This window comes from Haemaphysalis longicornis, unplaced genomic scaffold (genome assembly GCF_048455015.1).
Source record: "Haemaphysalis longicornis isolate Haplotype H1 unplaced genomic scaffold, Haemaphysalis longicornis Haplotype H1 scaffold_5, whole genome shotgun sequence".
Lineage (NCBI taxonomy): Eukaryota > Metazoa > Arthropoda > Arachnida > Ixodida > Ixodidae > Haemaphysalis > Haemaphysalis longicornis.
The window spans coordinates 48,193,558-48,215,151 of record NW_027526385.1 but is presented as its reverse complement, the minus strand read 5'-3'; the positions used below and the strand labels follow the sequence as shown (position 1 = coordinate 48,215,151).

The 21,594-nt window shown below is 48.1% G+C and overlaps 1 protein-coding gene across 1 annotated transcript in view; it reads left to right on the top strand.

Annotated features, from left to right (window-relative positions):
- Positions 1–245: 245 nt before the first annotated feature.
- The window catches only part of LOC144139676 (uncharacterized), a 75,984-nt gene continuing 54,635 nt past the window's right edge, over positions 246–21,594 (top strand). The window contains exons 1-5 of the mRNA XM_077671966.1: positions 246–255; positions 1,847–1,972; positions 8,748–8,970; positions 13,238–13,368; positions 18,422–18,550. Coding sequence (XP_077528092.1) covers positions 246–255; positions 1,847–1,972; positions 8,748–8,970; positions 13,238–13,368; positions 18,422–18,550 — 619 coding nt within the window. The remainder of the gene's footprint in view (positions 256–1,846; positions 1,973–8,747; positions 8,971–13,237; positions 13,369–18,421; positions 18,551–21,594) is intronic.

The following is a 21,594-nucleotide window of genomic DNA, read 5'->3' as shown; positions in this document are numbered from 1 at the left end:
TTAACAGAATAGAAGGGGAACGAGACTTGCACTTCAGTCATAAACAATTTTGAACCGCCGTTGAAAAAAAAATTTTGATTAGTGAAGTTATAGTAACGTCGCGTGGCAAAGTGTTCCATTCTGCTATCGTTCTCGGGAAAAAGGATAGAAGGTGAGCGTTTGTTCTCGTGAAAGGCATTAGGATTGTTTTGTTGACCTTGTTCCGGGATTATGCAGCATTATGTTCATGGCATTATGCACCGGGCATGTCCTCAGGTAGGTGCGCCTTTGTTGTGAACATGGAGATAATGCATATTCGTTACAATGACACGGTTTGTCACCAATGAGAAGGTACCTTGTCGAGCCAATACACCAACTTCAATGCCGCTTACTTCATTTACCCCTTCATTTACCATTCACACATGATGCCGGTCTTATACCCCCGCCACACGGGCACTTTCAAACGCGATTGAAGTGCATCGCGATCGAGTTTTGGAGCGCGCTCGACGCACTGCCGCTGCTACACGGCCCGTTTCAATCGCGATCGAGAAGTTGCCCCGGTTGCAGTCGTGTACGCTAAATGGCACTAACAATGTACTGGCGTGGCTGGAGCCTTTCTGCGTAATTTCAAGCACCCCTTTTCTTTTTCTTGCCTGGCCGCTTTTCTTGCTTACTAACGTAAAAACCAACGCAACGAGCGTTCCTAACTAAATGAACGCGGGTGCGGCCGGTTATATACAGATTTTGCCGCCTGAAATATACCTGCAGTTTTCTTTGCGCTAAGCATCTGGGAGATGTATGACAAGCGGGAGCGGTTGACGAAATTAGAACGGTTATGACAATTTAAACCGCGTGGTTTTCGAAGCATCAGCGTGATTCTCTGACGACGGTACACCAGGCCCTAATTGCGTACGTTATCTCGCTGCGCCGCATGATTCCGGCAATCGTTTAACATCGACCGTTAACGACCTGCGACGACAACGTGAGCCCATAAATTTCTGTGTACTTAAAAAAACGTACGGTACTAGACCTCCCGGCGGGTGAAGTGACCTAGTAAGGTTGATGACGCAACAACAGCAGGCGTGCTTCAGAAGGGTACGCTGTAATTGTTTAATGGGCTGTGGCCTCGTAGGTGTTGTGAAATCCCCCCCCCCCCCCTACCCCGAGACGGCCGCTGCGAGAGCAGTCTGTCTTGATTTTACCTAACCGGCCGAACCGCTTCCGCTCACTGACTAGCCAGAGTCACTGTTAATTATTGATAGTGACGCTGGATAGTCAGTGAGCGGAAGCGGTTTGGCCGTTTAGGTAAAATCAAGACAGACTAATCACTCGCAGTTGTGAAACGACACCAGCTGTACTGGACGGGAGCAGTCTGTCTTGATTTTACCTAAACGGCCAAACCGCTTCCGCTCACTGACTAGCCAGCGTCACTATCAATAATTAAGTGATTCTGGCTAGTCTGTGAGCGGAAGCTGTTTGGCCGGTTAGGTAAAATCAAGACAGGCTGCTCTCGCAGCGGCCATTATCCGGTAGGGGGGGGGGGGATTTCACAACACCTACGAGGCCACAGCCGTTTAATGTACCCACTACAACGCAAGTTACACCGGTTGTCGGGCACCATACACTTCTTGTAGAACCCATGATTTAGAAAGTCGGAGCGTTTGGAAATTGTGGCTCCAGATGAAGCTACGGATGAAGAGTAGGTTTCTTCTTGGTGGTGAATCCGTAATGAGGAAGTAATTTTTTCCTCTTGGTGGTTGTTGCGAGGAATCGTCCGTGTGAGCCTAAAGCGCGTTTAGCCACTGTGCAAGTCAATGCTGACGGTGGGGCAGCTTGTGCCTGCTAACGTAGTAACGTTTCCTTTCAGGGCCACCCCTTGCTCCCAAGGATGATTCGAGCGAGCGTTCCCGAAGTGCGGGGAGAACCGGCCGCCATCCATCATGGCTACTCTTTGTTTTTGCCGTGCTGAATCTGGTGGCCTCCGTAGTTCCAGGTACGTCGGCCACTCGTGTGACCCCTCAACATGTAGGGCAACAATACTTAAACCGACCCTGCAACACTTTTAAATGCAGAGCATTTCATCAACTCACGATGTCACCCGCGTTGACGTCCGTAGTCGTAGTCCGCACCCCTCCCCCTACACTATATAAAAAAAAATACTATCGGGCGCCTGGTTTCGATCCGTCGACCCTGCGGATGTACATGGTGCTCTACCCACTGCGCCACAAAGCCGACACAGAATGGGAAGCTACGAACGCGCCTTATATCCTTGACTCATTCAAACTACGCCAAGAAGCTGCTGATACAACGCATTCACTACAACCAACTCCCCAAACACTAAACGTTAACGCAATACACCCACCCCCTATGCGACGCATTTACTCGAGTCCCCCTCGCGGGGAGATGGGCCCAATTTTTTCAACTTTTTTTTTTAAATCTTAAATGCTTGCAGAATGTAGTCACCCAACACGCCCAGTACTTAGATTAACTCGCCGCGGTGGCTCAGTGGCTAAGGCGTTGCGCTGCTGAACACGACGTCGCGGGTTCGATTCCCGTTTCTGGTGAAGGCGAAAAGCAAAAACACCCGTGTGTACGAGATTTCGGCTCGCGTTAAAGATCCCCAGGTGGTCAAAATTAATGCGGAGCCCTTCACTACGACACGCCTCATCACCTGCGCTGCGTCGGCGCGTTAAGCCCTACAATCAATCAATCAATCAGTAGTTAGATTGGGGGTCGGAAAGTACCTCAGCCGAAAATTACTGCTCTGTGCCCATCAGCAGACAACTTGGAAACTCGCTCAAAACTTTTTTCTCTTTCTCGATCTCGACGTTCTTTGACGGCCCGAATTACGTCACTGCGGCCATGTATCGGCTGTTGGACGGATTTACTTCAGCTGCAGCAAGAAACGCTTTTCGATAGCAACTTCAAAAATAAAGCCACAAAAACAAAGCTGAAACGAAGGCGTATCTGGTGCGACGAGCAAATCACTCAGTTCCACTCCGTGCTGACGATAACTGTAGCTTTCGCAGAGCCTCCAGACACGAAGGTCCCTTTAATAGCATTTCAACGAGTCTTTCTTTTATTAAAGCTTAACACGCCGACGCTACACAGGTGATGAGGAGCGTCGCGCTGGAGGAGGGCTCCGGATTTCCTTTGACCACCTGGAGATCTTCAATATGTGCCCAGATCTCGAACACAGGCGCTTTCGCTATTAGCCTCCATCCATTCAACGAGTAACAATTAAAAACTCACCTTACAAAGTACACCAAGGCTTTGGGGAACCGCAAGGAGTAGCCGCAAAAAAATGAAAAATGAAGTATACAAACAATGTTGAAGGCAGTGTTGATGACACAGTGTAAACTTGGCTCAATATATTTATTCGAACTGTCGAGTCATATGCATTCACGTGATCAACTTGCTCGGCGGCATACATGCGATCGGGTCGAGATGTGCGGGACCTTTAAAAAATCAATATTCGAGTGCAGCCATTTTTTTTTTTTGCTAACGATAGGGGAGTTAGTGATACAGTTGTTGCCCTGCAGTATAACCGAGGTTGTTTCATATGTTGTTGCTGAGCACGAGGTCGCGGGTTCAATTCCCGACCGAGGCGGCCGCTTTTCTGATGGAGGCGAAAAGCAAAAACGCATGAGTGTACGAGATTTCGACGCACGTTAAATATCCCCAGGTGGCCAGAATTATTCCCGAGCCCTCCAATACGGCGCGTCTCATCGCCTGCGTTGCGTCGTCGCGTTAAACGCTCTAAATTATGAATCGTTTTATATGTTCACGGGACAACAGATAATTGTACCTTCGAAGAGGAGAAAGTTTCCAAACATGCGCGTAAAGGGAAAAAATGTGGCAATGGGAAAACCATAGCGCGTATGTCTCATATTCAGTCTAATACTACCCATGCTTAGCGAGCGTTTATTATACAGCTGTACATTCAGTGCGAGATACTGGAATCTTGCGTGCCGTACTTTCTGCACATTCAGCCAACTCGTTCTAGTGCGATACGTTCCGTGGCTACTCTACAAAACGTGCGGTAAAGACTCAATAAAAGAAAAATTAGCAGTGGCTTAGCTCGGCTATGCCAGTGTATAGTAGCGTGAGCTAAGGTTCAGCAGGTTATTCTTAAGTTTCCTGGTTGTTTGGGATTAGCTGATTATCATGCTTACTGCTGCTAAAACGATTTCCAATCCAATCCAATCTAATGTATTCCAATCCAATCCAATCCAATCGCGGCGGCGGTGGCTCCGGCGCACCAGCTGAGCGCCGTGAGATGTCACTGCTCCTCGCACATGGGCACCACGGCTCTCTAGGAGCCACGCGAAACTGCTCAACCTTGGTCATTGTAGCTGTAAAGTTGCCCTACCGATCGCCGCGTTTTCTGCAATGGGTGTATCCAATGAAAAGATTTAGTACGGGGTTCAGGGTTTCAGAACAATCTGATTCGCGTCCTGGGTCTTGTATTTTGACGATTTAAACGGGGCAGATTCAGAATAAGAGCAGTCCATAACAGTTTCAAGCGCTAGCCTCGCATACTCAAATGAATGGCTCATATTAACAGAATTTGTTTTGTCAATAAACTCCCAAACTTCGAACCCCCACCCCAAACACTTCTGATGACGTAGTTGAGATGGGAAAGACAATTCGGTATAGCTACTGAACATACGTATTCTCTCGAATGTTAGCAATCAGAAAAAGAACCGTAGTGTGTTCGGATTGGTGAGATTCGGTAGTAGTTTGGTAGAAGAATAAGAATTATTCAGTGAAATGCAAATGCAATACGTCAAGGTTTCTTCAAAGCCACGGGTTTTTGTCGTGGTGGAGGGCTGGGTTGCATGACGCCGACACGGCGAAGTCCGGACAGGAAACCAGGGCGGCTCTGTTTGCGCCGGTGAAAAGAAAGGACGTTAAAACGTTCCATTGCTAAGTGTTGAGATGGGGGGCAAAAATCCATTTGAAAGTGATCTTGCTTTGTCCCTTTCTAACCTTATTTGAGGTTAAAATTGCAACGTCGGAAGCGACAAGGGGAGGGGGTTCTGACGTCGCGCCGGGTCCGCATAATACGTACCCGAAGGCCCATGTGGCCCGCGGGTCACAGGTTGCCAACCCCTGGCCTGGGATATCAAGCAAACCAGCAATGTCAAGTGGACCTTACATCGCCTTCGACTTCCCTATCCAGTGTCTTTCTGCATCACGAGCACATACTGGGCACCTCTTGGGCCAGGGAGTTAGCAATTTTAGCGGGCAAGGGCATTCCTGGTTTGGCAACCATGGTAGCCCCGCTAAAAAAATGGCGGGAAAATTTACGGGTACGAGCTGAAATACTACCATTTTGTTTTGGTGACGTTGAGGTGGTCTTGCTAGCTGCATAACGCTAAAGGGTCTTCACGTGGCAGGGTAGACCATGTTGATTATGAACGCCCGGAAGGAGGCATGTAGGACACATGGTGCTGAAAAAGAAAAGAAACCGCACGACAGGCAGACAATGAACTTCATTGAAGGTCCTGAGGAGCACCGCCGCCGTTCAGGGGCGGCGGCGCTGCGGGCTGCTCCCACGTGGGGACGGGGAGGCCGAGCCTGTCCGCCGCGTCGTAGGCCCTCTGGACGGCCCATAGCTGGTGTAGTAGATCGGGGCTCTCCAAGTCGGAGTGCCACTCTTCCTCGGTTATGCGTTGAGGGCCCCGAAGTGAGGGACACCGCCAGAGCATGTGATCCAAATTGCTACGTTCCCCACAATCCGGGCAGTCCGGTTCAAAAGTGTCCGTGTAGAAGCTGAGAGTGGATAGACAAGGATAAGACCTTGTCTGCAACATTCGGAGCGTGGCTGCCTGCGGCCTCGAGAGTTTCTCGTGCGGAAGAGGAAACGTTCGCCTGCCCAGCTTATAGTGCTGCATAACCTCGTTCAACGTGAATAAAGTGTCTCTGAAGACCTCCCAACCAATCCCCGAGGAACCGCCTCCGGCCGACCCGGCGTGGTGGGTTATCAATCAATCAAGCTTTTACTTTCTGTCCTTCAGCTTGCACCGCATGAATGCGAGGCATTCTTTGAGTGATCTTGGGTGCCAGCATTTGACATAACTCCTTGTTAGTAACTAAATGCACGCAAGTACGGAAAAACCGTGAGAAGCGGCATTACCTTTTATGTCCAGAGCACTTTGTGCTCGCCTTGTCGTCGTAGCTCGCTAACGGTCGATGCGACTGCCGGAATCAGGCGGCGCAGCGAGATAACGGGCCCAACTAGAGGCTTCTGTGCCTGGGTCAAAGAGTCACGCTGAGGCTTCGAAAACCACCCGGTGTAAATAGTCATAACCATTCAAACCCCGTTAACCGCTGGCGCTTGTCACACGCCACCCCGTTGTTGAGCGTGATGCGAAATGCAGGTACATGTCCAGCGGCAAAATCTTTGTATATAACCGGCAGCCCCCGCGTGCATTTAGTTAGGAACGCTCGTTGGGTTGGTTTTTACTATAGTGCGAGCGAAAAAAAAGCGGCCACGCAAGAAATGGCGCGTTTGAAATGCCGCAGAAAGGCTTCAGCCAAAGCAAGAAAAAAATTACGCGTCCGAAATGACGCAAAACAGCTCCAGCATACCAAATTAAAGCAAGCGCAAAAAGAACAGAACTCCCACTGGCGCAGTTTCAGGCAGAGGGCGCGCGAGCACTGTGGAGGCGGGAAATTTGAAATGCACCAGTGAGAGGATAATATATATTGAATCACTGCTCTGCACTTCCGACAGCTTTCACATTGAGTGAAACGGCTTTAATTTTTTACACCTGCCCCCTATTAGTCCGCAAGATTTGTCTTTTGTTTGACGCATCTTTTTAAAGCAAAGTTTTTTATGCCTCACTGACGCCGTTCGATGGAACGCCAGAACGCACTTCAGCAAAGCCAACCTTACAAAATAGGTGTCACAAAACGATGATGACGATAAGCAAATTCACATCAAGCGCCTCGAGAAAGAAGCTTCCCGCGGTCGGAATCAGATCTGGGTCTCTTGCGTTATGAAGCCGGAGTCTATCCAATTGCACCATTCCGACAGGGTCGAAGCCAGAGTTCCTTGACATCGACGAGCTCTGGGTCGAAGCAGCTTCGAGTCTTAAACATCCTTCGCTTAAGAAACGCGTTTTAATATTTCTGGCGGTGGACTGCGTACTGTATAAGCGAAACATGGCACTGTAAACGCTTAAAATGCGCTATGAGAAACCAGGCTACACACATTGATTTGTGTGAGAAATTGAAGGACGTTCGTAGAAATTGTTGTGTCAAGTCCTCCTTTCGAAAAAAAAAACGTGAGGTTTATGAGAGAGACAGGGAGAGAAAGAAAGACTTTATTTGCAGTCGGTCTCACACAAGCACACAGTCATCCTTCTCGAATCCTGTTTTTCCTAACTAAACGATGGGATGACCCACAATATCCATTTTACGGCAAGAGTTCATAAGTTTCCATTATTCTCGCGAAGAACACACGAGTTGCGCCCTTGAGTAAATGAACACCGATATCGCTCCTCAAAAGAGATTGCAAACTACACTTACACTCCTTCAGCAGGAATTATGAGGGATGAGATAACCCTTCCAGTCAATATTGTAATCGTGCTACTACGTGTCGTAGCGTAAGTAGCAGTCAACGTAATAAGATGGCCTTGCATTTTTTGTCACGCACCTACGAACTGCAAATTCTCACAGCCAATTTCTTGATTTTTGGATTGACTATGAGCTTTAACGCGCCGACGCAACACAGGCGATGCGGCGCGCCGTAGTGGAGGACTACGGCTTAATTTGACCACCTGAGGATCATTAACGTGCTCCAAAAACTCGAGCACACGTGCTCTTTTGCTTCAATCTGTCACTTTCACCAGGATCACTCGTGTGCATCGCCGTCGTCGTCAGCGAGAAGAAAATGGGTCAGGTTTAGCACTTGGAAACATATTTCATCACGAGCCAAAGGTCTGCTTGGCTTGTTTTTGCAAAGAATAGGCACATAGTACTCCGTTTTATCAGGCAAAAATTTGCCTCTAATCGTGATTTAGCAGCGCATGCTGAATATCTTATCTACTGGATGATTGGACTCAGCTTGCCGCTTCCGCTACAGTGCATGCACAGACGGTCGAGCCGTCATGCCAGCCATGGTCAGACTGAGGGACCAAGCGCCGTCGAAGCAGCCAGTAGACCCTCGACTAGTCACGTGATACCGCAGAGGTGAGGCTAGGAGCGAGAAAAGCTCCGACGCTTCTCCACAGCGGATTACGCGGCATGAGGTAACACTTGCCACACCGGCGCTCCAGCGGCTCAAGGTCATAGGGGCGTGATTGATTACCCTGCGAGACACGGCATAGTAGAGCTTCTTCTCGAAAATTTGGAGTGCACTCAGTCTCAATCTGTCATTCCTCCTCGCAGAATTTTTGAGCGGATGGCGCGCCACTGTCCGTTTCTATGAAAGGGTTTTTTTTATCTCTTAAGTCGTTCGGAGCAGTGATGTCTGGATGATTGCCACTATTTTTACCACTTGCAAGTACCCGCCTCGCAATCCACCCTTCATGCTAAGGTGTCCCAAAAGGCTATTGAGGAGTGATGTGGCCACCACAATTACTTGACCTTTAATTAGTATTTCGCTTCTGCAAATGAATGGTTATCAGCTTCCCGGCACGATCATTTCGTGAGATTGAAATCCGCTGTTGTTTCTGTATGCGCTTCGATTAAACGAGCGACAAAGTGCTTCGTCTTCGAAAATACCATGTGCTGTGCGTCCTGCGTTTTTTTCGCAGGCGCCAAGGCCTTCACAGTTTCCGACCACGACAAATACGTCGTCGTCGACACCGCCGACCCTGTGGTTGGCGGTACAGTAAAGGATGTCCGCCTGATGCTCTCCAAAAGTAACCAGTTCGCCATCTTCGTGACAGCCTTGCCGCATGAACTGTACGGCCGGCTGAGTATAATGGAGAAGAGCCCCGGATTCCCCAAGCTGTTTGGGTCTATAATCCTGCAGAAGTAAGCACTCGACACACTACAGCAGCGGTCTGGTTTCATAGCCCTTTTGACCAATTTTTTGCAGTGGATAATATTTCTTACTTCTAGACGTGGAAATTCCTTATTTTTTGGACTTTTCCCGCACAGGTTTCTCAACGAATCTCTATTCGTTTCTCTACATGTTATATTGTTGCTTATTAGGCTTTTACGTGGGTTACAGGCAAGTGGCTGTTACGTCCACTTTGCCTAGCCTCGTGGACGCAGCTGCCGGTTAAATGATTTTGCCAGGAGCATATTCCACTACATCTGGTTGGCCCTCTGCAGAATTTGATAAATTCTTACAGAGCAGGGATGTGATTATATGCACTTTGCTTTTATTATAAAACAGCATGCTTACTTTACGTGCGAACGCTCTAAGATGAATATACGCCTCAATATATTCTTATAAACAAATCAACTGATCTTATTGACCAGCGCCGATGACACTTTTCCTTGAAAGCTAAGTGCTGTTTCCCATTTTGCCGGCACAACGTATCCACTCACGAGCTTCGCATATCCACGTCAGGGCATGGCCAATGACGATGACAACTATCGTCACAACGTCACGGCCCATTGATAATTCCTCTCTGGCTGCGACGCTAGAAACCCGCAATATTTTCATATTACGAATCGGTTAATTGGCTCGGCCAGTGCCGATGACAGCTGGGGCAGTAGTACTACAAGCTCCCGTACCATTCAGCTGGCGTCAGAGGTTGTCTTGTAAAGTAATTGACGATCTAGTAAAGTGCCATTCCTCCGTTGTAATTGACTCTCTGATATTTAGTCGCTGTTTATAAAGCGTAAACATACTAAAACACGAAGGAAAAGACACCAAAAATAAGCGGTGCAGGAGTGCCGGTCTCGGTATCACATCTCCTCCGCCTACTGTCCCGTCTTTTGTAACAGAACGTTTGTGCAATTTCCTCACACGCAGAAGTTTTTGTTGGCTACAGTTACTGAGTTCTAGTTTTCTGCGATTATTTTGCGCCTTTCTTTGTTCACTACGAACGCGTGGGTTTTCAGAAAACAAAAGGTCTATGGATAAATTAACGACACCCCAAGAAATGTTACGCGCACACCCATGTCGCCACTACAGAGGTTGCCCAGTTTTATATATTCTTCTGTTGTATTTTTTTTATTTCAGCATGACGTAAGTTGCCTCGAATTTCCCACCTACTTTCGCGTTCAACACTGGGGCTCTATTACCGACTCGATGAGTGCTACGTTAATTAGACATTTTGACTAGATGCTTTTCCTGATTGGCTTTCAGTTATGTCACGTGTTTACACTGACGAAATTGTTGCGCGTGCTTTCCTCATTTTTACGTTTCGTGATCTCGAACAGGTTCAGTTCTAAGGTTCACCTTCTTGCTCGCTCCTGAAGGTGCATGAGGATCAGCATAAAAAAAACTAGAGGGAGTGAACAGAACATGACAGTATATTTTTCTATTCAACAACTACATGATTTGAAGGCCACGCCGTTCTTTGGATTGCTTGCGAAGACATCAGACATTGTAAACTGTTGGCAGTAGCGTAAGGGTCACATATTGGGTGCTTGAGCGTGCGTAAAAGTCACGTGATGTTAATAAAGCACATGGCGGTTGCCATTTCCGCGACGGGGCACAAGAATTATCAGGCATCTCGGGCGTCGTGAAATCTCCCGAGATTTCCACAAATGTTTCCACACAAGCGTACAATGCCCGCTTTCAAAATATTCATCTTTCGGAAGTTTGTGGCGTACTGCCTGACGCCTATCTGGTTGTGATTGTTTTGACGGTGATTGCAACGGCTTCCCGCAAATTAGGCCTGGAGGCAAGTTTGTAAATATTTCTGTGTCCGTTGCAGTTCTTTTATTCTTGTCGCTGGTGTTCGTCTTTTGTGTTTTATTATTATTTCTTTGCCTGTAAATTAAAAGCATTTCACCATGTAAGTAAGGCATTAATGTGAAAAAACAGCACTTTCTCCGGCATTTTAGAACACTCGAAAAACCAGCGCAACTCTAATTTGCACCTGGTTATGGTACTTTTGGCTGCTCGTCAATGCGGCCAAGCTGTATAACATCATAAACACATGCTAATTTTCGTGCCTATAACGAGCATGAAATTTGCATTTAAACGTTTACTGCTACCCATGCATACTAGTCAGGCGGACGCCTAGACAGTTTTTTCTTCGGGACCTCCTTTTGTAATAACACCATTTCTGCATTGTTCACTTTAACGATTTATTGAATGATCCTTGAAACCTATACTAGCAGTCCATCTTTGGAAAAGGAACGAATGCAAACGGGTGAAATGTCTCCCCGCAGGCTCCATCTCCCAAAAATTGCCTAGTGGGTAGCAGGAATGCCCTGAACTTCGGCGAAAAATGGGACGAGTTTCTGGAGTGCCTAGGAAGGCAGGACGAAAGCTTTTTTTTTTGTTTAGCGAATGTTTATATTGACGGTGCAGTATAAAGGACCAGTGATTACTTACTGCACGAAATCTACACGGAAGACAATTTCTCACCAGGGTGAGTTATGTTTTGAACAGCAGGGGTATTAGGCCGAGCTTTGTCCTTCCGCCGCACCAAAAAACCTCGAAGCCTCAAGAAAAGAACGTGGTTAGGGAGGTCTCGGGAATTGAACCCGGTGCCTTTACTCCGTGAATCATCCGGCAACCTAACCACTGGGCCGCCCCAAAGGACAGGCCTAAGGGGTACGGGTATAGCAAGGGCGGCGAACAAGAACATGTGCAGCCAAACGCAAAAAAAAAAAAAAATGCTTCCCCTGGTAGGACTCCAACCTGAGTCCCTCGCGTTATAGAACCGCGTCTATGCGATTGAACTATCACAGCATTCAGGGCGCACAGCGCTTTATTTGAGTTCCTAGCGCGGGTGTTGGATTTAGACTTCGCCGCGTGTTCTAGCGCGTGCTACGCGGTCCACTTTGCGAGAGAAGTGAATGCCTGTGGGCTAAATGATCGGGGCCTGCCAGTCATGGAGAAATTTGAAGAGTCAAGTTTGGAAATATATGTGGGGTGCAACGTCCGGGTCTCCCACAAAGCCAAATGGGCCGCCGGCTCTGCTGTTTTTCCAGCCTTGCACCACAGGTGAAATGGGCCACTTTGTTACTATCGTTCCCGTTGAGCTCTCTTACGCCTGTACAAATGCGTTTAAGCAAGCAATTGGTATCCGTACACTTTAAGCGTTGCTGAAAAAATTTAGCATCTATCTGCACGCGACAGCGTCCCCAAGAAGAGTTTTGCAAGTCATTCCGTAGCACCGCGCTGTTGCGAGGGAAATGAAACTGATGAAGGTCCGGTTAGGTTAGGTCCGATTAGCCCAGCTTATTCTTAGGTCAACTTTAGGTTGTGTTTAGGTGAAATTAGGTTGGGTTACGTTATGCCCAAACAGTCATATTACCAAAGCGACCGGCAAGTAGACCTCCCGGGTGTCCCAACTAAAGCCATGCTCGGGCAGAGACCTGTGTACTTTGAAGCAGCTTTAAGCTTCTAGTGGTTTCTTCTGACACCAAGCAGCGCTGGCCAATTGTTCGCGAAGTTTGGAAATATGCACCTTCCAGCTGCACTTTCCGGTGACTGAACCCAGCCGAAGTGTTAACCTTACTAGTAGTTTTGCGATGGCACTTCTTGTACTTGACGCTTCTTCTAGTGATCGAGTTAACATAAAGTGAGTTTCGTCCCAGATATATACAGTGTTCAGTCTCGCTTCGTGGATACAAGCGACTCTGACGAAACACTTTAAACCGTGCTTGTAGACTGGGCGCTGTGCTAGAAGTCCCACAAAACCTGCACTTGCAGTAAGCAGCGCTGAGCCCGGCACCTGCTCCTTTATGCCAGTCATTTGTAACCTGCAAGTAACAGTTGCCAAAGTTTTCTCGGGATCATTTTCACCATGTACTCGCTTCACACGACTCATTGTGAAAGCATTGTTTAAAGCCACTCCCTCCCCAGTGATTGCCTCTTTGTGGAACCATTGTTAGATGTATACCATATGTTACCTTCCTTTGTGGACACCAAGCCGTCCATAGTGTTTACTTGTGAGCCTTAATTCGTAAAATGACATCTTGTTTACTCTTGGGGAAAGAAACATTCCAGGCCAAACTACATGACCGTGTTTCTTTTAGTGCTAGTATTATTTCAGAAGAACAGGGTGACTGCTCTTCTCGGTGCACCAGAAGGGCACACATTTTGTGTCCAGTTTAGTGCTTGTAATTCGAGGTGGCAGATGCGAACTTGTTCTGTTCGTTTCAGCACCCCTCATCGCGCCATACTCAGCTCCCTTCTGAATCTACGCAAGACGAACAGGACGTTGCGAATAACGTACGTCTTGCCAGACGGCACCACTCTCGTGAACTCGACCTTCCTCCTGACGCCATACTCATGTGAGTAGATCCAGCTTCCTATGTGATGAGACATTCTAGCCTATGTTCGCCAGAAACAAACAAAAATTCCCACTCTTTTCCCTTGCTATCGTCACAATGAGTATGGTAGCACAAGATGTGCGGTTCATAGCGCCCACATAGGGTGGCTGTGCTGCAAGGAGCTATTTCGTAGTTGCCCGTCGTGTGTGTAAAAAGAGCGTACGATAGCGTGGTCAATTCTACAGCTAAGCATGCAACCACGCCAAAAGCTTTGGAGGCAAAGATTGGTTCAGGTGACTGCAAGACAAGGTAGGCTGTATGACTTTGGGAGACGCCTCCCTCGTGCACCGAGGGCACGCAAACAGTAACATGATGATGACGATAGTATTAATAATTATAATTTCTGATAATGGTGATGAGTGAAAGAAATTGGAATGCTATTTTTCACCTACAGGGAGTTTCTGGCACGAAAGCCAGTACTGTGGGAAACACCAAGAAACCCTTCGATGACCAGCTTTCCTAAAACATTGTACGACATGAATGCGCAGCCTCTCGAAATATCATCGATTCAAGGCGAACGACTACATGTAATTGATTATGGTGTTTAACGCGCCAAAAGTACACAGGCTCTGATGCTCGCTGTACTGGATGGCTCCGGAATAATTTCGACCACCTGGAAATCTTCCACGTGCGCCGAAATCTCGAACACACAGGCGTTTTTGCTTTTCATCTCCATCAGAAAAGCGTCCGCCGCGGCCGGGAATCGAACCCGCGTCAATGGGCTCAGCAGCACAAATTAACGACCACATGTGAAGGCAGACCACTTTATTATTCCTAACACATCCCCTCAAACACAACGCAAAGCAGTCATTTCACAAACGTGGGTGAAGCGATTGGAACATCTGTAATCGTAACTGTGAGGTCAACTACTTTTCACTACCAGTTGTACAATAGTTTTGTTAAAAGACCCTCTTTCACACTTAGTACTGAGTGTATAACTCGCTGTGCGGCAAATGCCACGTCAAAAACGTTGTATCCGGTTTACTTAGGCTTCATCGCACGACCCATGCTCGCAAAGATCACATTTGCAAGAACCGGGTATCGTAAATTTATTTGCTTTCTATCGACGATGGCATCCTCCGTTGCCCTCCCTGGAGGTTCTTCGACATGGTGCCGAAAGAGCGACATGAAGAACAGAACGTAGGAAATGAAGCGTATAAACGTGACCTATGTCGGCTCCATCAGCAACAAAAGCACGCACCTTAGACGAGGGGCTAGCTTCAGCAGGTGTCACCGTCACGACTGAAGTGCTTGAACACTCATCTGCGTATAGGTATACGGCAAAGAGATGCCCAAATGACTGTGTGCAAAACGACTTTCATAAGAAAGGAAATGAAAGTCGAGATGGCAGTGAACCCCACAGAAAAGTAGCGAAAACTGCATCGGATGGTACAGAGTCGTCCTTAAGGGACAGGCCTGTGTATCCGACAGGTCTGGCCAGGATAGGACTGGGTATGACATAGGACGTATAGACAGTTTACTCACCTATGTTAGCAGCAAATCGTCGGAGATGATACAGAAAGCCACCCTCACGTCTCGAGATATGTTTTCAGCTACGACAGAGATGGCAAAAGTGCAGCAGCTTCGCAACAAAAACACGGACCAGTCAACAGTGACCGCAGAACTTGAACCTAAAACCTGCTGTGCAAGGCTGCGCCATGTAGAACAACGAGCATGGAGGGCAAGGGATGAGGCCGTCGTCGTTAGAAAATATATTTACAATATTTATAGGGAACCGTTCTAAGCAGCCTTCGTCGTGCCTCGCCTAGTCATCGTCTTTTACTTCTGCGTGTGTGTCTGCGGAGCTATGTTCCTGCTTTAACCTCTCGTCCTAAAAAATTCCAGAACCGACGTTGCGTCCCTGGTACGGCCATCAGAGCAGAGCTCTAAGCTTCCACTTCTCCCATGCCCCGGTACCAGAAAAAAATTTGCAGTGGCTTAGCTCGGCTATGCCAGGATATACGTAGCGTGAGGTAAGGTTCAGCAATCCAATCCGTCCAGTCCAGTCCAGTTCAGTCACTGCTCCTTCCGCATGCGCAACACGGCTCTCCAGGAGCCATGTGAAACGGCTATCCAGCGGCTCTGGTGCAGCGTCAGACTTGGCTACTGCACAACGGAGGCGCACAGCTAGGCACGCGCCGGCACCAGTGCGTCTGCCGCGGCTATGACGTCACTCCTCCGGAATGCGCAGACCGGCGAATGTGCAGACCCAATTCTCTACACACCCGTACTCCAATTGGATTGAATTTCCCAATACAATCCAATTTAATCTAATCCAATCCAACCCAATCCAAATTCAATCCGATCCGGTCCCATCCAATTCAATCCAATGCTCCTCGCGCTTGCGCAACACGGCCCTTCAAGGTCCACGTGAAACTGCTCAACCTCCGCCAGTGTAGCTTACGCTACAAAACTACCAAGAAACAAGACCTAGTGCACGTGAGCGTGAGCCTCTTGAGGAGCGCCCGGCGTCGGCCATTTCGACCTTCGAGAACACTCTCCCCAGCGTTCGTGGTGTGATCTCTCACGTGCTGTTCGTCTGGCCAGTTCCCGGGCGTTCACACCTGAAGTGGGAGGGAGCACAGACACCAAGTTCGCGCTTCAGACGCCGAGTTCGCGAAGCCAGTTGCCGACGGTCCTAGCGCGTGCTAACGCGGTCCGTACGGGAAGAGATGTGAAGGCCTGCGGACAAAACGATCTGGGCCTGCCAGATATAAACTATCAGCGGCAATTTCGAAATCCATGTGAGGTGCAACAGCCGGGTCTCTGACGAAGGCAGAGGGGGCGGCGAGCCCAACTCTTTCTCCAGCCTTCCACCACTCGCGAAATCTGCGCCAATTTCCAAGTGCAGAGCACTTTAGGGGTTCGCCTTGTCGTACTAGCTCGCTGTAACGGTCGATGTCAAGCGACTGCCTGAATCAGGCAGTGCAGCGAGATACCGGAGCCAAGTAGAGCCCGGCGTTCCGTCGTAGGGGGTCCCTCAAAGGCTACGAAAACCACGCAGTATAAATAGTCTTAACCGTTCGACACTCGTGAAACGCTGGCGCTTGTCATACATTCCCCGTTGTTTAGCGCAAAAAAAAAACAGGTACATGTGGCACAAAATATATGTAATTAACCGGCAGCACCTGCGTTCATTTAGATGGGAATGCTCGTTGGGTCCGTTCTTGCGACTGTAAGCGAAAAAAGTGGCAATGCAAAGCCGGCACGTGCGGGAGGAAAAGCAAGCACAAAAAGAACAGAACTCCCGCTGGGGCTGCTTCACGCAGGGAGCGCGCACTACCAGCGGAAAATTTGAATTGCTTTGGATAGTAGCAGTGAGCGGATAACGGCGCTACAGCCATAAAAGGCGAGTTACTTTCTCTGCACTTCCGTCAGCTTTCACGTTGAGTGGATTGGCCTTAATTTTATTTCTGATTTCTTGGTGTGCTTTAACGTAATATATTTCGAAACGTGTTGTCAACATCTGTTTTCAGTCCTCCCCACTTGCACAGTCTGCTTGTCCGCATTATCTGTAATAAAAATTTCTCGGACATCTAAGTCCGCTTATGATGTTCGCAGCCGAAAGCTTTGCAATTATCGAAGACTTCGTTACTGCTACGTAGTGTTTGCTTTTCTTTGTCTTTGTATTTTTACCCGACTTACTCCGACCGGCAGACTAGCGCAATTAATACGGCCGCTACCCCGCAGTCATAGCTCTCGTTTGCCTGCACCCGTTCTACGCACGTGCCTTCACGTTCACGTGCCGTGGCTCACACATCATGCAAATTGTTGGTTCCATTCAGGCAGAGGGCTGGTTTAAACTACATACACACTCGCGTTCAGCTGCAACATAGATGAAGGATATATATTCCATGCGGAACTGACTGTTCTATGCAGGCAACCGGCAACTGTGGTGCATGTTGATCTCCATTGTTGGTCAGCAGTGTTTCTATGGAATGTCCTCGAAAGGACACTTCAGTGGAAACGTGAAGGGTTTCCACTCAACCCCCATGGCTTACGGTTTTTGTATAGAGAGAGAGGATGGGGTGCCGTATGATCTGATGTTGTTGGGCCTGCACAGTACTTGGCGGTCGCGCACGGCATGGCTTAATTGTGTTGTAGACGCACGGCCGACGCGACAGTATTTCCGCGAAAGTGTTTCCCGGTTTATTGAAGTACAGAGCACAAAATATTCTGTTCCTGAGTGGCTGCCTATGGCGGAACCCCTCGCCATGCTTAGGGAATTTTGAGACAACGCCAGCTCACCATGGCATAGCGTCCTTATTGTTTATTGTGTGCTTTCGTTTTGTACATTTTTGTTGTGTTGTAGTGTCGAAGACCGGCAATAAATAAAACTGGTTGATTCCTCTGTCACAGTGATGGGTAAAACAAGAAAGTGAAATGAGCAGCGCAATCTGTCGCTGATCATGATTTTCCGATCGGCGGCTGCCTTGTGAGTGTGCTTGGCGAGAGACGTACGACGAAAGGCGTACTGGCGTCATTTCCGTGACGGATATAACTTCAGTGAATTCTTGAGGTATCCCGGCATAAAACACTTTCGTGTTAAAATATAAAACCCGAAAACGAACAACCAAAAGTGTAAAGTACTCTTTAATTGTAAAGGTTGCTTCCCTGAGAGAAGACCCTGCGTGCAGGGGTGCACCCTGTAGAGGCCGCTTGGTTCATTGTACTGACGCCATTTCTGTGACGGATATGACGTCACTCAAATGTTTGTGTATCCCGGAATAAAACACTTTCGTGTTAAAAAAAGGACTGGTTTAGCTCTGTTTTTTAGATACTTGTCTACTCCTCTTGCGACTCGAGTTCCAGTCCCGCACCAACCAAATTTATTTTCTTTTTACAGCGACAGCCATTTTAGTACCAGTCGTGTTGTCACCGATGGCGACTATGTATATCGGTGACTTTTCGCATTAGAACAGACACCTTTTTTCGCCTCAATAAATGATGCGGATGACTACAAGCATGCACTTCTGCTTACTTGCCTCTTGTGTGTTTCTCATTCTCTGCGTAGACGAGGTCGACATCTTTTGTTCTACTCTCAACGACTGCAGACAGCTTCGGAACGGCTCCTGCGTCAACGGCATCTGCCGTTGCGACAAGAACGTCAGGCTGAACAAACACCACCAGTTCTGCATGAGAGGTGAGTTAAGAACTGGTTTTGCAATCTGCAAGGCGCTAGTGAAGAGTAGCAGCGCTTTAGACGGCGAGTCTATGAAAGAGGTCATGACGACAAAAAATGGCAGCATCTCCACTCCGTGGATGATGGCCAGGGTGCAGAGTACGGGGACTCGAAATGACATCCAAGTTGCGCCCCGAGTGACATCCGATTTGCGCCCCGACCGTCATTCGATTTGAGCCGTGAGTTGCACCTTGATTATTCCCTAAATCCATGGAACTGCAACTCACGGGTCAAATCGAATTTCGCTTGATTTTCGCTTGATGGTGGTGTGCGCGCGGATGTACGCGGACGGACATTGGGAGGTCTTAAGGTACTCCGCACCGTTATAGGCGAGGGAGTAAGGCGTTTGACTCTCCGGTACTAACTCACGGTCGTAGCCCGATGGGCAAGACGTCTCACACTAACTGTTTGTTCTACCAGACACAGGCTCGAATCCTGCCGGTGCCTGGGAGTTTTTTTGCGATTGTAAATGCTATGCGCACGGACGCGGATGGTCATTGTGTGGTCCTGAGGTTATCCGCCTAGAGTTTCATACTAATATATACTAGAAGGATATCTGGCGCAACTGTCTGGGAGCCGCGCATCGGCGTGCGTTGCGTCATGTACCGGGCAGGCACGTTCCACTTTTCCTTGACATGGCTCATAAACAGTCAGAAAACTTGGCTCTGGCTGCAAAAAAGCAACAGTATTACTGTAGAAAGCTAATCAAATTTGTGTTATTGTTATAAAACGGAACCTCCAAAAAGAATAATCTGTCGGTGATTATGTAGACGCTTCATGCACAATGAACAACAAAAAAATGTACCCCTTTTTTGTTGATTTTGGCTTCGAGGCAAAAAAGAAATTTGTGGCTAACCAAGCCAAGTAGGCGAGGAACGTCGCTAGCGGCAATGGCGCCACCCACGGCGGCCCGCGGCTGTAGCGACAGATTTCCCTCTAGTATATATTAGTAGGAAACTCTATGGCACTCCGCAACTAATACAGGTATGGTTCATTCAAATGACTGCTTTCTCTAGGTAGCATTCATACCAATTTTATCTAAAACATCAAGCAAGTAGGAAATCTGTAAAAAAAAACATTGTAGAAATAGCTACTCCCCAGAAACTTTCCCGCGATGTCTTCATGACGCCAGAGAACCTTGTTTGAGTAATTGGTAGCCGCGGCCACAAGCCACTGCCAAGAAGCATAACAAATTGTAGTGGGGCCTCCGTATTCGTTTGACTGCATCACTTAAAGCAGCCCTGAAGACACAATACAAGTTTGTTTTATTCGAAAGATTTCGCGTTTCATAGTGTCCCCAGCACTTGTCCGGATGCAAACGATGTTTTATTCACTGAGAAATTATTCAGTTTGCGTTAAAATGTCGATTTTCCCGCCAAATCGTGTGTTCTCGTGGTCTGCAATGACATCACAGGAACCGACCGCTCTGCAGCCGATTGGAAAGCCTTGTTTACCGTTAGTGAACCTAGATGGCGCCACCATACCGTGGCCAGCCGTTTTCTGCCTCTGGTTTGTTTCTGACCGTATTTGAACCTGGGTTGTTTTTGTTCAGGGAGAAAATAATCGTTTCCTGAAATAGAGTGCACGCTGGACAAATGTGGTCACGTAATACTGTTGTTTACGTCCATCGGATAGTGTCGTCTGAAACAACCCAAAAGCCCCGCAGACCTGTGCAGATAAACCAAGCATAGTGCGCGCAGTACCAACAGCAGTACGCATCAGTACTTCTATGTTTACGTGTGCTTTCGTAACTTCCACTGTTTGTCCTACCATTCCGACTGCTTTAAAAATAACGTTGCCTACATTTAGGCGCGAATAGCTCATTCGGCAAGCTTATCAGCTCTTTATAATTTGAGTTTGCTTTTGCCGGCCTCCCCAATCGCAGAGCTGGCTGGTATGGCATCATAGGGTCTGTTGCGGGAAATGAGCTAGTGGGTCGCATGTCCATTCCCTTTTCCCCTAATTAGGTATATAGCTTATTTGAGCGAAGTTTACGTTAAAAGTGGTGTCAGTTTGATTCTAACGAGGCAATCTTTTGAATGAACCAAGCTTGTGTTTTGTTTTCATGGTATACCGCCCACTTGCTGTGGGACTGTGAAGTGCGACCTAACGAGGCGGCAAACAGGATAGATTTACCGCAGTGGATCCAAGAAGCAGTACGCAGTTAGGACAAGGGCACTCAACTATCATCCGTCCAGCAGGTCCTGGCGGCCCTCGAAAAGCAGCAATGAAGCGAAAGCTGCAGGGCGACTCCCTTCCTTAAGGGGCAGCGGCGTCCAACCCCGTAGCGAGTAGCGAAGGGGTAGTCCTAGTACGGATGACGTCGGAATCGACGAGTGGCTGCGTCCGGGCGCAGAGTACACACTGTGCCTGTTGCAGGCATTCAACAGTCTTTCTCCCGTCCTTCCTTCCTTTAACGGGACACTGAAATGAATTTGTCCATCTCCCGTTTTTGCTTGCACTGCGTAGACTGACTCAAATAAACAACCTTTTCTCCGTTTATCCGGGCGATAAGGCAGTATTTATTTTATAAAGCCTGAAAAAAAAAAAAACTGCCATGCGCGTTCTGCGGCAGATGCACCAACTAACCGCAGTGACGTCAGGTAAAGGTGCTACGTGATTGGACGATGTCCAAGACTAGCATTCCAACACGTTTCGGTTTCGGTTCTGTGAAACAACGTGCCTGACATTCGAATTTATTGTTGGATGGGCATTCTCGATATCTCAATAATCGCAATGTTGTCGACTGTAAAATGCCTCAGACAAGCCTACCAGGACGGCTTGAAATCGTAGCAATCACTAGCCGAGGCCTACACAATGAATGAACGCCCTCCGCGTCACCGCAGACGCTCAAATGCCATGCGCTTTTCCACGATCCTTGGAGCTTGCCTCACTCATGCCTGTATCGTAAACAGCGTGTTCGCTCTAGCCCAAGCGTATGTTGATTCTGGCCTGTGCCCACTGCTCGCAAGCAGTCGGTACTTATGGCAACGGTACGCCAATGA